At 41.5% G+C, this 23,105-nt stretch overlaps 1 protein-coding gene across 4 annotated transcripts in view; it reads right to left on the bottom strand.

The window, feature by feature from the left end:
- Positions 1-23,105, bottom strand: part of NASP (nuclear autoantigenic sperm protein) — a 36,533-nt gene that overhangs the window by 5,101 nt on the left and 8,327 nt on the right. The window contains exons 3-8 of one of the 4 annotated variants that reach the window (XM_030823805.1): positions 13,578-13,650; positions 11,700-11,810; positions 9,041-9,121; positions 7,417-7,526; positions 5,672-6,688; positions 443-522 (exon numbers count right to left, since the gene is read on the bottom strand). In XM_030823805.1, the coding sequence (XP_030679665.1) occupies positions 443-522; positions 5,672-6,688; positions 7,417-7,526; positions 9,041-9,121; positions 11,700-11,810; positions 13,578-13,650 (1,472 nt within the window). The remainder of the gene's footprint in view (positions 1-442; positions 523-5,671; positions 6,689-7,416; positions 7,527-9,040; positions 9,122-11,699; positions 11,811-13,577; positions 13,651-23,105) is intronic. The other 3 variants (XM_030823807.1, XM_030823806.1, XM_030823808.1) reach the window with 3 other exon arrangements.

Below are 23,105 nucleotides of genomic sequence, written 5' to 3'. Positions count from 1 at the left end.
CATAGCAAGACGGCCGTCTAAACAAAATAAAATTAGAGAACAAATTAGCCAGACATGGTGGCAGACATCTGGAGACCTGGCTATCTGAGAAGATGAGGCAGGATTCCTTGAACCCAGGAGGCTGAAGATACAGGGAGTCCTGATCATGCCAGTGCACTCCAGCCTGGGCAACAGAGACAGATTCTGTCTCTTAAAAAAATAATAATCGTGCCTAAACTAGGTAAGCTACAGTCCTGCAAATCAGCTGGGCGTGTTGGCACAAGCCTGTAGTCCCAGCTACTTGAGAGGCTGAGGTGAGGTGATTACTTAAGCCCAGGTCTAGGCTGCAGTAAGCCATGATCATGATCACCCCACTGCAATCCAGCCTAGGCAACAACAGTGAGCTCCAGTCTCCCAAAAACAGAAAAAGGCTGACAACAGTACTGAGTGGCCAACAACATACCTTGTTTTCAAGGACTGAATCGTTTGGCATTTCTTCAGTCTTATCATTTTCTTTATCATCCTCTTCTGAGCCTTCAGTTTCTACAAGTAAAAATTCCTCAGTATTGAGAATATAATTAAGAACATCTTCTGACTAGTCAGAGATTCCACCAATACATGTGTCAACCTATATTCAGAGATAGGACAGGCCAGATGCTAATCCAACTGAGTTAACACCTGAACTGAATATATTGTCAGTGGGTGCAGTCTAGTTCAAGTGTAACCTTGACTAAAAATGTGTAATCTTATAGTCTATGGGTCAGACCTTCAGCAATTAAAAGGCTGAGTGTTTCTCTTATGAAAGTCAACCTGGACCAACCATTCAGAATAAGACACATTGGCTACTGCCTCTTATTCAATGGCTAGAAGCTCCCATTCATTCAGCCAGAAGCAGGTGGAGACCCCAGTCAGTGTTTCTGGTATCTTTAAGCCACTCATTAGATAATACTAATAGCCTGGGAAAGTACCAAAGTTAAATTATTCCAGTCCATTCTGATCAAGAATGCTCAAGAGACTAGCTTTCCCACAACAGAGATGTGGAGCAAAAAGCATAGTCCTTACCGACTTACACCAATGAGCATGCCACAGACTCCAGCCAGCTATAGCACATACAGAATTTGCGTAAGGAATACTGTAACCCCTATTTTACTCCTATACCTTGTTAATAACACCTCTAAAATCTGCAGCCATATCAACACCATATTTCACCATATTGAATACACTCACAAGTCAGCCATCTAAAGGTCAGGATCCTAATCAATAGCTCTACTGTGATTAGACAAATCAACAATGTTAAGTGATTAAAATAAGCTTTCTGTGAATACAAACAACTCATGAATTGGATATAATATGCCTCTATCATCTTTCATTATGCATTTTTAACACCAGCAAAAGAGCTCAAACACTATCTCCAAACACTCTACTATGGGAATATAAATATGGCAATGAGGACTTAGAGCAATAGTCAGGTTAAGACTTTTATCAGCAGCAACCACAAAGAGATTCCATTTTCAAAGAAGCTTAGAAAAATACTTTTAACAGGGTCAGGCACAGTGGCTCACGCCTGTAATCCCAGCTCTTTGGGAGGCCGAGGTGGGCGGATCACGAGGTCAGGAGATTGAGACCATACTAACACGGTGAAACCCCGTCTCTACTAAAAAAAAAAAAAACAAAACAAAAAAAATAAGCCGGGCATGGTGGCGGGCACCTATAGTCCCAGCTACTCGGGAGGCTGAGGCAGGAGAATGGCGTGAACCCAGGAGGTGGAGCTTGCAGTGAGCGGATTATCGCGCCACTGCACTCCAGCCTGGGTGACAGAGCAAGACTCCGTCTCGGAAAAACAAACAAACAAAAACTTTAGCAAATTTATTTATTGAGGACATCAGGGCATTGCCATTGATACCTGGGCACAAGCTAGGAAAGGTTTTAAAGTAATGGCAATGGCTGCCAGGCGCGGTGGCTCACACCTGTAATCCTAGCACTTTGGGAGGCCGAGGTGGGCAGATCACGAGGTCAGGAGATTGAGACCATCCTGGCTAACATAGTGAAACCCCGTCTCTACTAAAAATACAGAAAGTTAGCCGGGTGTGGTGGCACATGCCTGTAGTCCCAGCTACTCGGGAGACGGAGGTTGCAGTGAGCCTAGATCACGCCACTGCACTCCAGCCTGGGTGACAGAGCAAGACTCTTGTCTCAAAAAAAAAAAAAAAAAAAAAGTAATGGCAATGGCTTTCTCCTTAACCTAGCTCCCCACCATTCCTTGAAGATGGTACAGATTCCTCAAGAGGAACAAATAATATTCTTCTGAGGCAATTATAGGAATTTTAATTTAAAAATTTGATGTACAACTTCCAAGTAATTATTTTGTTTCAAATTAGAGGTTGTCTTCCAGCATTCTGTTATGAGTAGGAAGAGATACCAGGTAAGAATAGAAGATAACAGTATCAATTTAATTTTTCCTACAAATTGGGAAGATGAAGTATTTACTTTTCTGTCAATTATCCTAAATATGTAAATCTACTTCAGCTTTTCTGCATATTCTGCTAGAGGATGGGCAGAGTTAATAAGACCACCCATCTGGTCTAACTTTGGGGAACTAAGCCCAGACCCACTTGGAAATTTGGATATGAGAAAATAATGGTGTATGGTGGGCCAGGTGCAATGGTTCACACCTGTAATCCCGGCACTCTGGGAGGCTGAGGCCAGTGGATCACCTGAGGTCAGGAGTTCGAGACCAACCTAGCCAACATGGTAGACTCTCATCTCTAGTAAAAATGCAAAAAAATTAGTCGGGCCTGGGGGCATGTGCCTGTAGTCCCAGTAGTCCCAGCTACTCAGGAGGCTGAGGTAGGAGAATCGCTTGAACCTGGGAGGTGCAGGTTGCAGTGAGCCGAGACTGCACCACTGCACCCCAGCTGGGCATGGTGATGCACACTCGTAGTCTCAGCTGCTTGAGGCTGAGGCAAGAAGATGGCTTCAGCATAGGAGTTTGAGGCTGTAGTGAGCCATGACTGCAATGCCACTGCACTCCAGCCGGGCAAAAGAACAAGACCCAATTCAAAGAGAAAAAGAACAGACCAATTATCTTTATTAGATGGAAATGTGCAGCCCAACACACACGTGGCAAAGAGTCAAGAGGTGGCAGTAAACAGGGTTTTAATTTTTAAGTGAAAAAAACTGCTTGGAAGTTTTCGGCAGAATGGTGCTGCCGCGTAAAGGGAAATAAAGCACAGAAAGTAAGTGGTTGAGTACTCAAGCCAGAAGCTTCGGTACCAGGCTTCTCCTTACTGTGTGACTAGGTCAAGCTACCCAAACCCCTTTCTCCCATTTCTTCTTTTGTAAAATATGGAAAACTGTATTGTCTTTACAAGCAGAACAGTATCTGATATACAACACCAAAAAATGCAGCATATGAAAAGCCTGGGGCTTTTAAAAGATAGTTAGTTTTTTAAATAAGTGACAAATTTTTTTTTTTTGGAAGACAGAGACTTGCTGCGTTGCCCAGGCTGGAGCGCAGCGGCGTGATCTCGGCTCACTGCAACCTCTGCCTCCTGGGTTCAAGCGATTCTTCTGGTTCAGCCTCCCAAGTACCTGGGACCACAGGCGCATGCCACCATGTCCGGCTAATTTTTGTATTTTTAGTAGAGTCGGAGTTTCACCATATTGGCCAGGCTGGTCTCAAACTCCTGACCATGTGATCTGCCCACCTCAGCCTCTCAAAGTGCTGGGATACAGGTGTGAGCTACTGCGCCCAACCCACGACAAAATTTCTTTTTTTTTTTTTTTTTTTTTTTTTTTTTTTTTGAGACGGAGTCTCATTCTGTCACCCAGGCTGGAGTGCAGTGGCACAATCTCGGCTCACTGCAAGCTCTGCCTCCCGGGTTCACGCCATTCTCCTGCCTCAGCCTCTCCGAGTAGCTGGGACTACAGGCGCCCGCCACCACACCCGGCTAATTTTTTTGTATTTTTAGTAGAGACGGGGTTTCACCGTGTTAGCCAGGATGGTCTCGATCTCCTGACCTCGTGATCCGCCCGCCTCAGCCTCCCAAAGTGCTGGGATTACAGGCGTGAGCCACCACGCCCGGCCTCCCACAACAAAATTTCTAAGCAGTGGGTGTAGGAAAGGGATGGCCACTGTCTTCTTCGACGTGTGGTAACTTGGGAAGAATAATATATTCAAGGCAGATCTGGGTTCAGATTCAGTACTATGACCCTAAACAAGTCATGTAATCTTTAAACCTCAACCTCATCACTATAACTTGGGCAATACTACCTATCACATAGTATTGTTTTAGGATCAGACGTAATGTATGTGAGAGAGTTCTAACAATGTTAATTATGATCCAACAAGTTTTCGAACAATCTGTAAGGGACTGTGATATCTCTATTGTAGCTTACCATTCAAGGTCTTAGGAGCCAGCCAGCAGAGCTTTTTACCATCCTTGCTCACAATCATTAAGATCAAGACATGGGAGTTTTGTTTTGTTTTTGTGTGTGTGTGTGTGTGTGTGTGTGTGTGTTTTTGAGGAATTTAGTTCTGTGCTTTTTTCCATAAAGAACTCCTAAAGCTCCATAAGAAACCCAATGGTGCTACCATTTTAGCCAATTCATTTCCAGTTACTGAGCCTGTGTTGGCTGGAGTACAGGGACCTGCACATAGGTAGAAGGACGTTTACCAGAATGAGCTCAAAGTATTGAAGATGGGTCTCTGAAAATCTAAAACTTACGAGAACTCTTGAAGTAGTCTGGCAATTACAAGAAGTAACAATTAGTTGGAATATACCTGTGGTTATTAATGCCAATGTTAGATGAAACTTATATACAGTAGAATCCTCAAATGATAGCAAAAGTCAGACGTGCCAGTTATGTAATAATTAGAGGCTTATACACCTTAATGAAATTTAATCACAATTAGACCAATAGCATTATAGAAAGCATCCACGCTTTATAATATTCTAAGTAACAAAAATTCAGTTTAGCAGCCGAAGCAAGCATGAAATGAGGAAGGCAGGCAGGAAGAGAGCTAATGGTTATGTTTTTTGTTGCCTTGGGGAAGGTGGGGGGGGGGGGCTGTTTTAACTAATGTGAATAAGCCTCTAAACACTTCCTGAAGACTTAAAGGTAGAGAGAGGCACCACAATTCTTTAACTCTGGTGATACAATAGTCAAGGTTAACTGCCTTCATTTAAATGGCATGCCTGCTTCAGTGTACCAATTCAGTGGATTCTACTGCTCTGTAGCTGCTTCCCAACGCACAGAAAAGGAGTCATGTGAACAATAAATTTTAAAATCCAGAGGCATGCAAGTGAACATCCATTCAGCATTCTCTGCCAGCCTAGCCCACTATTTCCCTACCTACCCCACCCCTCATCTACCTTTTCCATCCCACTTTATTGGCTAGTATGCTGCAACAAGTTACTGATAGCTAGCCAAGTCTCCGAAGTCACAGAGAAGGCCTATTTTGCAGTTAGTAAAAGTGTTAGTTTATAAGCCAGCTAAAGACGACTTGCTGCTTTTGATTTAACTTACTTGACTATCACAACCTTGTTAAACTACCCCCCTTTTCATTTAGCCCTTTCCTAATCCAAAGGCAGACGGAAAATCCTGAATGGAAGGCTGACTTTTACCCATAATTAGTGAGTCAAATCCAGAATGTACTCCACCCACTGCAGCTCTTGCATATCCCGGTTACCTTCACCCTCTTTCATCTGTTCTTCTCTCTCTTGTGTCTCTTCATTAGCAGCTATCTGAACTTTGTCTTCAGGTGTTTTCTCAGTAGCTCCCTGGGCTACCTTGGTATCAACCCCATCTCCAGCTGCCTCAGACTCTTCTACAGACAGCTTAGTCTCCTCCTGACTAGGAACCAGCTTTGCCCTGACCTTCTCCTCTAGTCCTGAGCCATCTTTTGTTTCTGTCAGTCCTTCTATAGAAGTCTGTGGTTCAATAGGAGTCTGATCTCCTACAACTGACGGTCCATTGACTGCACCATCCTTAGGGAGAACTGGAGCCTCCTGCCCAGGCTTTTCAGAGACTTCTGATCCAGCCTCTACAGCTGAGGCCTCTGCAGCCTCTGTTGTCACCTCTGGTGACTCTTCAGCAGGTGGCATTTCTTGACCTACCAGTTGTTCAAGAACCGCCTTTCCTGCCTTGTTTTCAGAGGTAACTACCTTTTCCTCTGGCTCATTCCCACCCACATCCACTGGCTTGACTGTCGGGTCTAAAGACTCTGCTTCTACCTCCACTGCAGTGCCCTGCCTTTCTAGAGTCACCACAGGCTGCTCTTCTGAAACTTCTTTTGGCTTCTCCTCTATGCTCACAATTACCTCTCCCTGCTTCTCCTGACCTCCTTTTTCTCTGCACTCTTCTTGGACATCAGTTCCAGAAACTGATTTTTCTTCCTCAGCATCTGGTACTTCCTGTTCTGGCTTCCCAGAAGTGACCTCAGCTTCATTCGGTCCTTCTGGTGCTGCTCCTCCTTTTGCCTCTTCAGAGGTTTCAGTTAACCAATCTAGAGTCAAGTCAACTTTTTCCTGTGGCTCCTCTGCAGATTCACTTATATCCATATCTTCTCTTCCACCCTTCTCCATTTCACTGTCCTGTTCTTTATCAGTTTCAGGCTTTGCCAAAGACTTGTCTTCTGTTTTTTTGGCTTCTTCTTTTTCTCCCATGGCGTCATAAACCTGTTCTCTCAACTCTTCCCTTGCTTCCTCTACATGGTTAAAGAACATGAAGCATAAACATGTCTTCGAGTTTAATGATAAAGGCATAAATGGAAACTAAAAATACATTCCCTTTAAACCCTCAAAAAGCCTACCAAGTTTCAGCAGATGGCCTAAAAATTATCTGCCCCCTAGAGAAAAGGAAAGGGAGCGTCCCTGCTAGCAGAGCAACTTATTGCAAAAGAAACCCAAGCTTGTTAAACTAGGTATTGTTTTACTTGAGCATTCTGATTACCAGTTAGGTAAGAGATGCCAAGCTTTTCATTCTCCCCCATCTGATATGTAAAACTATAGCAGCCAAATTCAGCTTAGAAATTATATAATTTTTGCAGACATTAAAAAATGTACAAGGGCTCTAAAAGTACCGCTATTAAAATAACTGAACTGCACAGGCTGTTTAAAAAAAATTTGCATCAGAAAAATATTTCAGGTTGTAATAGTATTTAAAACACCAATTTAATCTTGCTTTTATCTTTTTGATTTAAAAAACCCCAATAGAAATAACTGGATTTACTTGAGAAAAAAAGTTATTCTCTTACAAAAATCTGCTGTCAGTTTCAGTAAACAGCTACCCCCACTGCAATCTCCACCAGATGCAGGCATCACCCCAAGCATCTTAGGAGAGACCATCCAGGACAGGTAGAGCCCTGTTTCCACCACTATATACAAGAAATATACAACGTCGCATCTCTTGAATGTCACATGCAACTCCACATACCATCTATGTTATCATTATTTTCTACCAGAGATTCATCTTCTGTTTTTTCTCCTTCTTCCTCTTCCACATGCACACCTTCCAAGGCGTTTCCCAACACACCATTCTCCATTCTAGGAGAACAAGAGAAAGCACCAAAGGTTTGATGGCTAGAACCTAGCAATTTTTTCTAAGTCAGAAAATATAGTCCTGTATTATAAAAGAAAGGCAAGAGTAAGGCAAGTGCAGGCAATATAAAACTATATATATTCAAGGAAGCAATGATCAAAACTTTAGTAATATAAATTAAGACTGCAAGAGCACTGAAGGAAATAAGCATATTCCTCCATCCAGCCGCCTGAAAAGCATGATGTCTCTTGTCAAAAGAACAAGACCTATATGCATTCCATTTGTAATAGGACCATACTATTTCCCAAACTTTGTATCCAACCCATTTCTCTGAATAGCCAAAAATACTCTAGCAAGATTTTCACGGCAAATCATTAGAAAGTTCTGTATGATTACGAGATTAAAAACTTACCAGAGGCCAGGCACGGTGGCTCACGCCTATAATCCCAGCACTTTGGGAGGCGGTGGCAGGCAGATCACCTGAGTTCAGGAGTTCAAGACCAGCCTGACCAACATGGAGAAACCCCGTCTCTACTAAAAATACAAAATTCGCTGGACATGGTGGCGCATGCTTGTAATCCCAGCTACTAAGGAAGCTAAGGCAGGAGAATCGCTGGAACCTAGGAGGCAGGTTTCAGTGAGCGGAGATCGCACCATTGCACTCCAGCCTGGGTGACAAGAGCGAAACTCCGTCTTAAAAAAAAAAAAAAAAAAAAAAACTTATCAGAACTGGGCCAGGCGCAGTGACTCACGCCTGTAATCCCAGCAACTTTGGGAGGCTGAGGTGGGTGGATCACCTGAGGTCAGGAGTTCGAGACCAGCCTGGCCAACATGGTGAAATCCCGTCTCTACTAAAAATAAAAAATTAGCCGGGTGTGGTGACACGCGCCTGTAGTCCCAGCTACTCAGGAGGCTGAGGCAGAAGAATCACTTGAACTCGGAAAATGAAGGATGAAGGATGCAGTGAGCCGAGATCGCACCACTGCATTCCAGCCTGGGTGACAGAGTGAGACTCCATCTCAAAAAACAAAAAAACAAAAAAACAAAAAAAAGACAAAAAAACCAACTTACCAGAACTGAGATTAAATAGATGACATCATTTGCTAGTTTGTATACCCTAAACAGAACTTATTCTGGTTAATAAATTCTGATAGAACATAGCCAAGAACTTTTCAATATAAGAGTCTTTTTTACTGGACAGTCTCAGCTGCTGATTCTTTCCAGTTGTCCTCTATTCAGTCCTTGTTTTGAGCTAGCTCACAGTGCTTTTAAAGATTCTCTCTCTACACTGAACTTTGGATCATTCACTATTGGAATGATCTTTGCTTCTAATGACTCTAGAAGTCAAAACTTAAATATAACTATTAATTGTATCAAGTGCCATTCACAACTTCCATCACTACTTCAAGCTCCTTCAAAACTCTCTGGTCAAACCAATCTTGCTTAGCTCCTGTGAAATCTCAAAGCTAGTAAACAATCTTAACAAGGAAACTTCAGTTTTTAAATACAACATCCATACCTTGCCAACTCCAGAAGTGATTTCCCATAGAAAAAGAAGGCTTCTCCACACTCATTAGCTGTCTCTCCATACTTCTTACCTCTACAAAGAGAATAAACATCTAAAATCTGAATTACCATCTAATCTAAAACATTTAGTTCTAGTTCTTCAGTTATAAATTGATATTTCTACAGTAACGTACTCCTAGAAAACCAATAACCCTCTTGCTTTCAAGTCAAGGTCAAAGTGACATTAAACAATGCATGAAAATTTTGTAGGCTCTTTATCAATATATAATAGATATACATCCTAAGTGACATAAATGTGCTACAATTAGTAATATATAAGGTAGGGCCAAACAGCCCTAAGGTATTAATAGGTATTCCTCCTGCTAAAAGACAGATGTCAATATGGATCAGAATAGTTAAAGGACCTTTGGCTGGGACCTAGAAGATGATTAAGGCCCATGGAAAGGCATGATGTAAAGCACAGAATATCTGGAGTTGTTCTACCTGGATTCAAATCCTACCTTTAACCCATAACTAGCTGTAAGACTTTAGACAAATTATTCTCACAGTGCCTTAGTTTTCTCATCTGTAAAATGGGAATGTTAATAACTGTTTGTTCAAAGAGCTATTGCAAGAACTAAATGAGTTAATGTATGTAAAAGCACTGAAAACAACGTTTAGACAACAACTAGCACTATGTATTACATCTTAGCTATTAACATCTAGACAGAGAAGGAAGAAGGACAAAAATTACATAAGTATAATGAACAAAAGGAGAAAGTACTTCTTTATGTAAGGTAAGAAGACTGGCTTTCATGGAGTAAAATACTGGCAGAATTCATGCAAAGTCAGGCCAACTAATGCCTAAGAGTCTATTGAGAGTAACTAGAGAATCTAAGCAGTAAATTGTGATGGAGGTCATGTCTAAGGGTAGTCTACTACAGTAGAATAGAACATCTCAAATTTTCCTCCTAAATACCCTTAATGGCAGGAAAGTGGGAATACTGACCTCTCCAGTAATCTGGGAAAAATAACCTAAGAGAAAAGTGTTTATGTGTGCTTAAAAACTTAGGTAACATTTTATGTTGTACGACAACCATGCATTTTTAAATAAAAATACCTAAATACAGCTGGGCACGGTGGTTCACGACTGTAATCCCAGCACTTTGGGAGGCCGAGGCAGGTGAATCACCTGAGGTCAGGAGTTCGAGACCAGCCTGACCAACATGGAGAAACCCCATCTCTACTAAAAATACAAAATTAGGCAGGTGTGGTGGTGCATGCCTGTAATCCCAGCTACTGGGGAGGCAGAGGCAGGAGAATCACTTGAACCAGGGAGGCGGGGGTTGCAGTGAGCTGACATTACGCCATTGCACTCCAGCCAGGGCAACAAGAGCGAAACTCCATCTCAAAAAAAAAAAAAAGTCTCTAAATACTACCATATAAAATTTAGTCTCTACCCTACCAGAGCCCCAATTCATTAAGCTCAAGCAGAGAGGAACAAAGAGGACAGGAATCAGACAAGAGCCTTTTGCAGATATCCAGGAGTAAGATTCTGTTCTGGATGTTGGGAGAGGCAGTAGGGGTTTAGGAAAAGAATGGATTGATATTAAGTGTCAAACCTGAAACCCACAAATGCTTTGTTATAACCATTTCTTTTATAAGGAATATTTAACTTAACTATATGTAATGTAATCAACTGTATATAATGTATGCAATGATTGACCTTCAAGTTCAATTGCAATTGCTAATACTGTATTTGAGGAAACTCAAACCTCACCATAGACCAAAAGCCTATGGCTTGATGATTTAACTTGCTTTTTTTTCTCTCAGATAATGGAGGTAAATTAAAGTCTTTGGGGAAAATAAATGATCTTTAAGGCACTAAAGCTAACCTTTTCCTCCAGGATATAGGTCTATATGGCTACCTGGTGGTAGCTACCAACTTCTAAGCAATTCCAACAACAGTGCTAAGAATGTATGAAAAATGTGCTAAAAATGTATGAAAAAATGCTGTGCTAATAATAGCACTATCAATCATGACTTGCTTGGGCCTAAAGAGTTTCCATAGACACAGAACTTCTAATGTTAAAACTGGGAAAGTCAGGCTGAGGCTCAGCGGCTCACACCTGTAATCCCTTTGCAAAGCACTTTGGGAGGCCAAGGTGGACGAATCGCTTAAGCCGAAGAGTTCGAAACCAGCCTGGGCAATGTGGGGAAACCCCATCTCTACAAAAAAAATACAAAAATTAGCTGGGCATGGTGGCACACACCTGTGGTCCCAGCTACTGGGGAGCCCGGGAGGTTGAGGCTGCAGTGAGCATGAGATTGTGCCACTGCACTCCAGCCTGGGTGAGAGAGACCCTGTCTCAACAAAAAAAAGCGGGGTTGAAGGGATGGGGAGAGAAGTCCTAGATAAATCAGGACAAGGTGTGGTCACCCAAATTAGTAGTGATTGGAATACAAATTACATTACTCAGGAAAATGAAAGGGTGGAATTGCTTGGTGATATTTAAGTTTTACACTTATAGTTACTGGTACAAACCACATGAAAAGTAATCAAATGTTTTAAAACTCTTGCTCTTCATGCTTTTTCCCCATAAAATAACTTTTTATAACTCAAGGTTTATTAGAACATAATATTACATCACAGCAAAATATACAATACTTACAAAAGACTAGCTGCTTCCTGGAATGCATTGACAGCTGCTGGAATATCCCCCATCACCAGATGTTTCTGTCCTAAACCCAGTAGTTTCTTAGCTTCACTATCCACATCCAGACTGCAAGAAAAAGATTTTTTCTAGTGTCAAGTACTGTCTAAATCAGTATTTTTTGAATACCTGCTACATTTGAGCAATAGTTTAATTTTTTAAAACTTTTGGACTACTCTGGCAAGGCCTAGCTAACATACTTATTTACCATCACAAAATCAAAAGAAATCTTAAAGGCAACATTCCCAGAAGCTTGACTAGAATATTTCTCAGCCGGGTGCAGTGGCTCATGCCTGTAATCCCAGCACTTTGGGAGGCCGAGGCGGGCGGATCACGAGGTCAGGAGATCGAGACCATCCTGGCTAACATGGTGAATCCCCGTCTCTACTAAAAATACAAAAAATTAGCCAGGCGTGGTGGCGGGTGCCTATAGTCCCAGCTACTCAGGAGGCTGAGGCAGGAGAATGGCGTGAACCCAGGAGGCAGAGCTTGCATTGAGCCAAGATGCGCCACTGCAGAGCGAGACTCCATCTCAAAAAAAAAAAAAATTTTCTCTTAACAGCTCATCCAATCACAAAGCCTGTATTGTATATTACTATAAATATTTCCTAATTAATCCACAAATAAAAAAGATATCATAAAAGAACCATAAATTCATACAAATTGCACTAGCTAAAAGAAATATTAAAATTAAGAAGCATTTAGGTAAATAGGGCAAGAGGCAGTGATTTCAAGATTAAGACAATGTAGTATTGGCATAAAGAAAACCAAATGGATCAAATAGAACACAGAGTACAAAAACAGATCCATGCACATATGACTGACTGAAATTTTGAAAAAGGTACCAAGGCAATGCAATGGGGAATGGATAATCTTTCTAACAAATGGTGCTGGAGTAATTATAAATCCATATGCAATAAAGTGAACCTCAACTGTTATCTCATATCTCATACAAAAATTAATCTGAAATGGATCATAGGCTTTCTAAATATAAGATTTAAACCATAAAATTCCTACAAGAAAATATAGGATAAAATCTTAGTGACTTTGGGTTTGGCAAAGACTTCTTGAATATGAAAGAAAAAGCACAAACTATTAACAAGAGGAAAAAAATCAATAAACTAGACACACCACTAAAATGAAAAACTTTTGGTTTTGAAAGACACTGTTATAAAAACAAAAAAAGGCAGGCCAAACTGGGAGAAAATATATGCAAATTTTCTGATAAAGGACTTCAATATATAAAGAACTCTTAGAATGCAATAATAATCCAATAAAAAGGGGGCGAAAGATTTTAACAAACATGTCATCAAAGATACACAGATGGCAAATAAGCACATGAAAAGATGCCAACATTATTGGTCACTCAAAAAAATACAAACTAAACCCACAATAAGATACTGTTATACTCACTATAATAGCTAAAATTTTAGAAGGCTGACCATATATCAAATGATGGTGAGGATGTCGGGCAACTAGAACTGTCAAACACTGCTGGTAAGAATGTAATAGTAGAATCACTTTAGAAAACAGTTTGGACGTTTCGTAAAGTTAGATATATACCTACCATACGATCTAGCCATTCTACTCCTAGGTATGAACCCCAAAAATGGAAATGAATGCCCATACAAAGACTTGTACACAAATATTCACAGCAGCTTTATTTGTAAGCCAAAAACTGGAAACCCAAATGGATAAACAAATTGTGATATATCTACATCATGAAATGTCATTCACTAACAAAAAGAATGAACTATTAATACACGTGGTAACATGGATGATCTCAAAATAATTATGCTGAATCAAAGAAACTATACAAAAAGAAACAGTACTTACTGTATGATTCTATTTAGATAATATTCTACAAAATGCAACCCATCTTCAGTGACAGAAAGCAGATTAATGGTTGCTGGGGAGGGAATGAAGTACAAAGGCACATGAGGAAACTTTGAGGTGATGAAAATGCTCATTATCTTGATTGTGATAATGGTTTACAGGTGTATACATATGTAGAAACTCATAATTGTTACTTTAAAGTTATGTGCAGTTTCCTGTATGTCAATTAGACCTTCATTTAATGTTTCTTACAGCTTTAAGAAAAACCTGGGTCAAAAGAGCAAGAGTCAGTGATATTTCAAGTTCCATTAATGAAAACCAAATTATTTGGAAGGATAATCCCTCTTCTTAATTCAATCAACAATACTTGGGCACCTGATATTGCTGGGCACAATTCAAGACACTGTGATTATAACAAGAATGAGCTAAGACCACATGGACAATGTCAAATTGAAGCAGAGAACTTAAGAAGGCAAGCCAAAAAAAAAAAAAAAAAAAAAAAAACAGGGGAAAAGCACTCTAGGACAGAGCCAACAGTAAGTTCAAAGCTCTAAAAGAAACTTGCTTAAAATATTTGAGAAACAGAAAACTTTTCTGGCTAGAGTAAGCCGGAGAAGAACTATGGGAAAGAAAGGTGAGGAAGAGGAGAGAGCAGCATCACATTAGTATAGACTTTAAGACAGAACAAGAACAGAAGTGGGGAGAAAACCAGTTGGAAACAAAGTCTGGCCGGGCGGATCACAAGGTCAGGAGTTCAAGACCAGCCTGGCCAAGATAGTGGAAACCCCCCCCCCCTACTGAAAATACAATTAGCCAGGCGTGGTGGTGTGTGCCTGTAGTCCCAGCTACTTGGGAGACTGAGGCAGAGGTTGCAGTGAGCCGAGATTGTGCCACTGCACTCCAGCCTGGGTGACAGAGCGAGACTCCATATTAAAAAAAAGAAAAGAGAGGAAAAGAAAAAGTCTAAGGCTGAGCATGGTGGCTCATGCCTGTAATCCCAGCACTTTGGGAGGCCAAGGTAGGAGGATCACTTGAGCCCAGGAGTTAGAGACTAGCATCTCTACAGGAAAATACAAAAATTAGCTGACATCACGGTATGCACCTGTAGTCCCCGTTACTCGCGAGGCTAAGGCAGAAGGACTGTTTGAGCCCAGGAATTCAAGGCTGCAGTGAACTAGGATCACACTGCTGCACTCCAGCGTGGGCAACAGAACAAGACCCTATGTCCAAAAAAAAAAAAACAACTCTTCATAAAAAACAAAAAAAAAGGAAGCAAACCGTAAAAATCTAGACAAGAACAACCTGAGGAGTATTAGAGAGGGTTAGATTCTGAATATACTTATTTTAAAATTTGCTAATGGACTAGATATATAATTTATTGAATGAGTCAGAGATAAAGCAAACGTTTTTTTGGCCTGGGCAACTGGTATTAAATGTTAAAAGTGTTAATAATGGACTATGTAGAAATTTTATCTACATTTAAATCCTAGGATCTACACCTCATAAAGTTATTGAATTATTACCCCCACTTTACAGATGAAAAACTGAGTATTAATGGCAGCGATTCAAATCTACACAATCTAGATGAAAAGTTCTAGAACACTGCCACTGACTGTTTAAAAAGTCAACTGAAGGAAAAGCCAGTGAGAAACAGGGCAATCAATTACTGTACAGTATTTAGCTTTGGATATGTTAATTCTGAGATCCCTATTAGACCTCCAAGATATTAAAAGGGAGAAATTTGGGAGAGATATGGGGACTGGAGATACAAATGGGAGAGTCAGGTACTTAAAGCCACAGGACGTAACAGAGGAGAATACACAGGGAGTGGCTACTAATAAAGACATTGTAGGACTGAATGAGCCCTGGGAGCCTTCCAACATTTAGAGGTAGGGGCGACGAAGAAGAATGGGGGTTGAGGGGAATAGCCGGTGAAGGAAAAGAGACAAGAAAATAGTATGAAGTAAAGTAATGGGGCCAGGCACAGTGGCTGGCCAACATGGCAAAACCCTGTCTCTACTAAAAATACAAAAATTAGCCGGGCATGGTGGTGCATGCCTGTAATCCCAGCTATTTGGGAGGCTGAGGCAGGAGAATTGCTTAAACCTGGGAGAAGGAGGCTGCAGTGAGCCAAGATCGCGCCATTGCACTCAAGCCTGGGTGACAGAGCAAGACTCCATCTCATAAAAAAAAAAAAAAAAAAAAAAAGTAATGGGAGTAATGGATTGGGTCAAATGTTACTGACAAGATTAACTCTGAGAGCTGAGAAATGACTACTAGAGTAAGGAATATGGATGGTATTAAAGACCATAAACAAGACTATTTTAGTAGAATGGTAGAGAAAAACTCAATTGAAGCAGCTTCAATTAAGAACAAAAGTAGAGGTAGAGAAACAGAGTGGACACCTCTTTCACATTTTCCTGTCAAAGAAACTTGATGTGAGGTAATAGATGAAGGGAAGTATGAGGGGGTCAACAAACGGTTAAATCTGATACCTAGTGGGTTGATACAAGTAATCTCATAGGAAACAAGAATAGTATTGTTGCATAGAGAACCAAAGGAGTTCTGTTATTAAGTAAATGATGAGTGGGATCTTGTGAACAAATGGAGATGTTTGTGTTATGTAAGAGCAAAGAAACTTTGATGTCAGGATCCTTTACACTATTACGTTACTGAAGCCCCCCAAAAGCCTCTGTGTATGCAAGTTATATCTGTCAGTATTCGCCATACTGAAATTAGAACTAAAATAATTTTAAATATTTTTAAATGTTATGTTAATAACATGACTTTCTTTGAAAAATAACTCTTCAAAACAAAAATTTGGTAATAGTGGCACTGTTACATTTTTACAAATCTCCTAAATGCCTGTTAGTAGAAGAGAACAGGATTTTCATATTCACTATTCTACCATGTTTTCTTTTCATTAAAACACAGAAATATCTGACTTGATATAGATATGTAGTTGGAAAAAGAATATTTATTTATTTATTTAATTTTATTTATTTTTTTTTTGAGACAGAGTCTCGCTCTGTTGCCCAGGCTGGAGTGCAGTGGCGCAATCTTGGCTCACTGCAAGCTCCGCCTCCTGGGTTCACGCCATTCTCCTGCCTCAACCTCTCCGAGTAGCTGGGACTACAGGCGCCCGCCACCACGCCCGGCTAATTTTTTGTATTTTTAGTAGAGACGGGGTTTCACTGTGTTCTCGATCTCCTGACCTCGTGATCCACCTGCCTCGGCCTCCCAAAGTGCTGGGATTACAAGCATGAGCCACCGCGCCCAGCCGAGAATATTTAAATAGTCCTTTCAGATAACTGGATATTCTTCTGTTTCCACACCCAAACCCAACAAGTGGTCATTTGTCTTAAAAAAAAAAAAAAAAAAAAAAAAAAAAAGTCTTGCTCTGTCGCCCAGGCTAGAGCACAGTGGCATGATCTCAGCTTGCTGCAACCTCCACCTCCTGGGTTCAAGCCATTCTTGTGCCTCAGCCTCCCCAGTAGCTGGGATTAAAAGCAGGCACCACCACACCCAGCTAATTTTTGTATTTCTAGTAGAGACGGTTTCACCATGTTGGCCAGGCTGGTCTCAAACTCCTGACCTCAAGTGATCCGCTGCCTTGGCCTCCCAAAGTGCTGGGATTACAGGCGTGAGCCACCACGCCCAGCCAACAAGTGGTAATTTCTTTTTTCTTTTTTGAGACAGCATCTCGCTCTATTGGCCAGGCTGGAGTGCAGTAGTGCGATCTCCGCTCACTGCAACCTCTGCCTCCCAGGTTCAAGCGATTCTCCTGCCTCAGCCACTTTGAGTAGCAGGGATTATAGGCACATGCCACCATGCCCAGCTAATTTTTGTATTTTTACTAGAGACGGTTTTACCATGTTTGCCAAACTGGTCTCAAACTCCTGAACTCAAGTGATCCTCCCACCTCAGCCTCCCAAAGTACTGGGATGCAGGCATGAGCCACTGCACTTGACCAACAAGTGGTAATTTCTTAAAGTTTAGTTGTACTGTATGATCTGAAAACATTGATGAACTTCTCTCATACTAGTACATTAAAAACCAGTCTATCTTGTATTCTAGATCTACTTATGAACGATTACATAAACCTAAGGTCACAGCAGCAGTACTCACAATAAAAAGGAAATTCTGACACACCACAACATGGATGAACGTTAAGAACACTATGCTAAGTGAAATAAGCCAGTCACAAAAAGGTAAATATTCTATTATTCCATTTATATGAGGTACCTAAAGTAGCCAAATTCAGAGACAGAAAGCAGAATGGTGGTTGCCAGGGGCTAGGGGAGACAGAAAGAGGGAGTTGTTTACTGGGTAATAGTTTCAGATTTGCAAGATAAGATTGGGTATACAACAATGTGAATTTACTTAACACTACACTTATTTACACACTTAAAAAGATGGAAAATTTTATGTGTGTTTTACCACAACTTAAAAATCAATTTCATCAGAACAGTCAAAGTATTAGGATACTGTCAGTCTCACAACAGCAGTTGATATATAACTTATCCAAAATTTTTATTTTTCATGTGAAAGCTCACATTCTATCACTAGCACCCAATACTGTCAGTTATTTCCCTTAAAGTGACAGGCTCACTGTATTCATTTTGGAGAAAACATCTGCTAAGTATCAAGTCTAAATAAAAGTTTGTCTGTTGGTCATTCTTTCAAAAATAAAACTTTCGAATAAAACATTCTGTCAAATAAAAGCCAGTAAAGTTACATGAAAAAAGTAGCTCAATCAACTCTTAATTAAAATCACACAAAGGCTTTTCATAAAGAAAACCATTGTACCTACTTTTGATATGCTGAAGTACTCCATCCATAATTCCTATTTTGCCAGGTTACCTTAAAACCATGTAGTCAAGGACTGATAATTAATAAACTTAAGTTTGTAATGCTTTATCATGGACATTTTCTAAGTGAAGGTGATAGTGAAGAACACAAGAATTGCTAGTGCTATTTGTCGCCACTGCCTTGATTTATGTTAAGGTAACAGCAGGTTTATCCACCATTACTTTTACACAATCACTGCCAGTGGTCAAAAACGCAGTCTTGCTGTTACAAAAACAGTTTTGATCTTACATTATCCCTGAAAGAGTACTGGAGACCCCAAAGGTATACAAGAAAAAAACTTTGAGAACTGCTGAATAAGAGCATGAACAGGCATTCAAAAGGAGAGAATATATGGGTACAGATTTATGGCACAGTGTTAAGAAATTTCTCTTCGTATTGTTTATTCAGTGAACAAACAAAAATCTAGAACCAAACATAAAACAAAGGAAAATCATCAGGTAAAAGCAAGATGAGGGGTATGGTGTTGAATGTTTAAGAATATATAAAGAAAAATTGATCAGCTGGGTGCAGTGGCTCATGCCTATAAATGCAACAACTCAGGAGGCTGAGGAGGGAGCATCATACGGAGGCCAGGAGTTCAAGACCTGCGTGAGCAACATAATAAGACCCTGTCTCTAAAACACACACACACAAAACTTAGTCTGGGAGGCTGAGGCAGAAGTATCTCTTGAGCCCAGGAGTTTGAGGCTGCACCAAGCCAGGATCAGGACCCAGCTGAGTGGCTGAGCAATACCCTGACTCAAGGGGGAAAAAAAAGAAGGAAAGATTAAGCAGTTCTGCAGAATGGGAAAACAACTTGACCAGAGAAATGCGGTGTAACTGACAATCAAAACTAAAAACTCACTTCGGGTCAGAGGTTATAAATTTTAAGGTGAGACTAATAATGTGTTTTCCAACTATCCTTCATGTTTCTCTCAGAATCAGAATACTCTGGTCCTCTAAAAATCAAATGCTTATGCCGAGCATAGTGGCTCACACCTGTAATCCCAGCACTTCAGGTGGCTGAGGTGAGAAGATGGCTTGAGCCCCAGCCTGGGCAACATGACGAAACCTCATCTCTAAAAACAAAATACAAAAATTAGCCACGCATGGTGGCACACATCTGTGGTCCTAGCTACCTAAGAGGCTAAGGCAGGAGGATCACCTGAGCCCAGGAAAGGTCAAGGCTGCAGTGAGCCACGATCGCACCACTGTACTCCAACCTGGGCGATGGAGTTTAATACTGATGATTACATATCAAGCACTGTGTTTTGGGTAGCCTAGCTACATTTAGTCAGTGCAGAAACTTAAATACCATGGTACATCCTATGAGTAATCCCCTTGAAAGTATTGTGTTGGCCGGGCGCGGTGGCTCACGCTTGTAATCCCAGCACTTTGGGAGGCCGAGGCGGGCGGATCACGAGGTCAGGAGATCGAGACCACGGTGAAACCCCGTCTCTACTAAAAATACAAAAAAAAACAATTAGCCAGGCGTGGTGGCAGGCGCCTGTAGTCCCAGCTACTCGGAGAGGCTGAGGCAGGAGAATGGCGTGAACCTGGGAGGCGGAGCTTGCAGTGAGCCGAGATCGTGCCACTGCACTCCAGCCTGGGCGACAGAGCGAGACTCCGCCTCAAAAAAAAAAAAAAAAAAAAAAAAAAGAAGTATTGTGTTTAGGATCAATCCTAAACAGTATTCAGTATTCATACCACCCAAATACCAGATTAACTCACAAGATATTTTGCTTTGTTTTTTTGAGAGTTTCGCTTGTCACCCAGGCTGGAGTGCAGTAGTGTGATCTTGGCTGACTGCAACTTCCACCTCCCGGGTTCAAGTGGTTCTTCTGCCTCAGCCTCCCAAGTAGCTGGAATTACAGGCGCTCGCCACCACGACCGGCTAATTTTTGTATCTTTTTTAGTAGAGATGGGGTTTCACCATGTTGGCCAGGCTGATCTTGAACTCCTGACCTCAGGTGATTCACCCACCTCAGCCTCCCAAAGTGCTGAGATTACAGGCGTGAGCCACCTCGCCTAGCCCTATTTTTCTTTCCTTTTTTTTTTTTTTTTGTAGACAGGGTCTTACTCTGTCACCCAGACTAGAGTGCAGTGGCAGGATCATAGCTCACCATAAGCTCAACTTCCTGGGCTTCCGCAATCCTCCTACCTCAGCCTCCCCAGTATCTGGGACCACACGCAAGTGCCACAACGAACAGCTAATTAAAAAAAAAAATTTTTTTTTTTTTTTAGAGATGGTGTCTTGCCATGTTGCCCAGGCTGGTCTTGAACTCCTGGGTCATGTGATCCTCTCAGAGATGGAGGTCTTGCTTGGCCTCTCAAAGTGCTGGGATTACTGGTGTAAGCTACCACACCCAGCCAAGCAGTATTTCCTAAGACTTATTTTAACCCTTTTCCTGTTTAAGAGAAAAAAAAAAAAAGTACAGCTCACTGCCAGCACTCATTCAATTTTACATAAACATGTTCTTTGAAGCTGAAGCAAATCTGACTTTCAGCGTGAAAATAAAAATATAAAACTGTTCTTGGAGTTTTTTTTTTTTTTTTTTTTTGGAGACAGTCTCACTCTGGCACCCAGTCTGGAGTGCAGTGGCACAATCTGGGCTCAACGCAACCTCCACCTCCCAGGTTCAAGTGATTCTCCTGCCTCAGCCTCCCGAGTAGCTGGGATTATAGGCGCCCGCCACCACACTCAGCTAATTTTTGTATTTTTAGTAGAGACTGGGTTTCACCATGTTGGCCAGGCTGGTCTTGAACTCCTGACCTCAAGTGATCAGCCCACTTCAGCCTCCCAAAGTGCTGGGATTACAGACATGAGCCACTGTGCCTGGCCAGAGTTATTTCTAAACACAACTAACATCAGAATCGTCTATTTCATAAAAATTGGATTCATCAAGTGAATCTCTGACCAACAACCATTTGAGAATGATGTTAACATCATACATAGGAATGCTACATTTTCTAGGATTTGACATTTACAGCAATTGAGAATTACCATATTTTGTAAATGGAAATACCATTACTAAAGAGTGCTATAAATAGAATGATGTCTTTTTATCCAAAATCTATATATTAGAGTGATATGAAAATAAAGGGGAGCTATTTCATGGCAGTTTTCACTGGGTAAAATGCTGCAGCCCTGAGCACCACCAGCAAGTATTCTCAGGGCAAATGGGAAAAGGGTTAAATAACCAAGATGACAACAGGATTTCAAACATGAAAAACATAAAACCCTATGGACACTTAAAAAATGTATTTGTGGCCGGGCGCGGTGGCTCACGCCTGTAATCCCAGCACTTTGGGAGGCCAAGACAGGCAGATCACCCAGGAGTTCGAGACCAGCCTGACCAACATGGCGAAACCCTGTCTCTACTAAAAATACAAACATTAGCCGGGCATGGTGGTGGGTGCCTGTAATCCCAACTACTTGGGAGGCTGAGGCAGGAGAATCGCTTGAACCCGGGAGGCGGAGGTTGCAGTAAGCCAAGATCATGCCATTGCACTCCAGCCTGGGTGACAGAGTGGACTCCATCTCCAAAAACAAACAAAATATTTGTAAGATATTCTAACAGTAGTTAATTCTCAATCTTATCAGAAAGCTTTTCCATAACACATGAACCCAAATTTTATCTCAAGCTCAACAAATAAAATCAGCTGGGCATGGTAGATCAGGTTGGTAATCCCAACACAGGGAAGCCAAGGCAGGGGGATTGCTTGAGCCCAAGTTGGAGACCAGCCTGGCCAACAAAGCAAGATTCCTCTTCGAAAAATGTAATTTGGATGGGCACAGTGGCTCACGCCTGTAATCCCAACACTTTGGGAGGCCAAGGCGGGCAGATCACCTGAGGTCGGGAGTTCAAGACCAACCTGGCCAACATGGTGAAACCCCATCTCTACTAAAAATACAAAAATTAGCCGGGCGTAGTGGCACCCGCCTGTAATCCCAACTACTTGTGAGACCAAGGCAGGAGAATTGCCTGAACCCAGGAGGCAGATGTTGCAGTGAGCCAAGATTGCGCCACTGCACTCCAGCCTGGGCTACATGAGTAAAACTCAGTCTCAAAAATAAATAAAATAAAAGAATTAGCCAGATGTGGTGGTGCATGCCTGTAGTCCCAGCTACTCAGAAGGCTGAGGCAGAAGAATCCCTTTAGCCCGGGAGTTCAAGGTGGTGGTGAGCTACGATAACATCACTGTACTCCAGCTTAGGCAACAGAGCAAGACCCTGTCTCTAAAAAATGAAACAAGAAATCTCCAGGGATGTAACCTAGCATCTACCTTTTGGGTAAGCTTTTTAGTTAATTATTATGCCCACCTCTGATTAAGAAACATAGTCACTTGCGGGTATAGATCTGAGATAAAGAAAAACAAACAAAAAACCATAGTCGTATCAAGATGGAAAGGTTACAGGGGGAGGAGGTGAGACGGGCCTGGTAGTTCACACCTATAATCCTATACTTTGAAAGGCTTAGGCAGGGAGGATTGCTTGAGGCTAGGAGTTTGAGATCAGCCTTGGCAACATAGCAAGACCCCATCTCTCCAAAAAATTTACAAATGAGCCAAGTGTTGTGGCATGTGCCTATAGTCCTAGCTACTCAGGAGGTTGAAGTGGGAGGATTGCTTGAGCCCAGGAGTTCAAGGTTGTAGTGAGCCCTGATTGCACACTGC

This window comes from Nomascus leucogenys, chromosome 12, assembly GCF_006542625.1.
Source record: "Nomascus leucogenys isolate Asia chromosome 12, Asia_NLE_v1, whole genome shotgun sequence".
Taxonomy (NCBI): Eukaryota; Metazoa; Chordata; class Mammalia; order Primates; family Hylobatidae; genus Nomascus; species Nomascus leucogenys.
The sequence above is the reverse complement of the archived record's forward strand: the minus strand, read 5'-3'. Positions and strand labels throughout refer to the sequence as shown.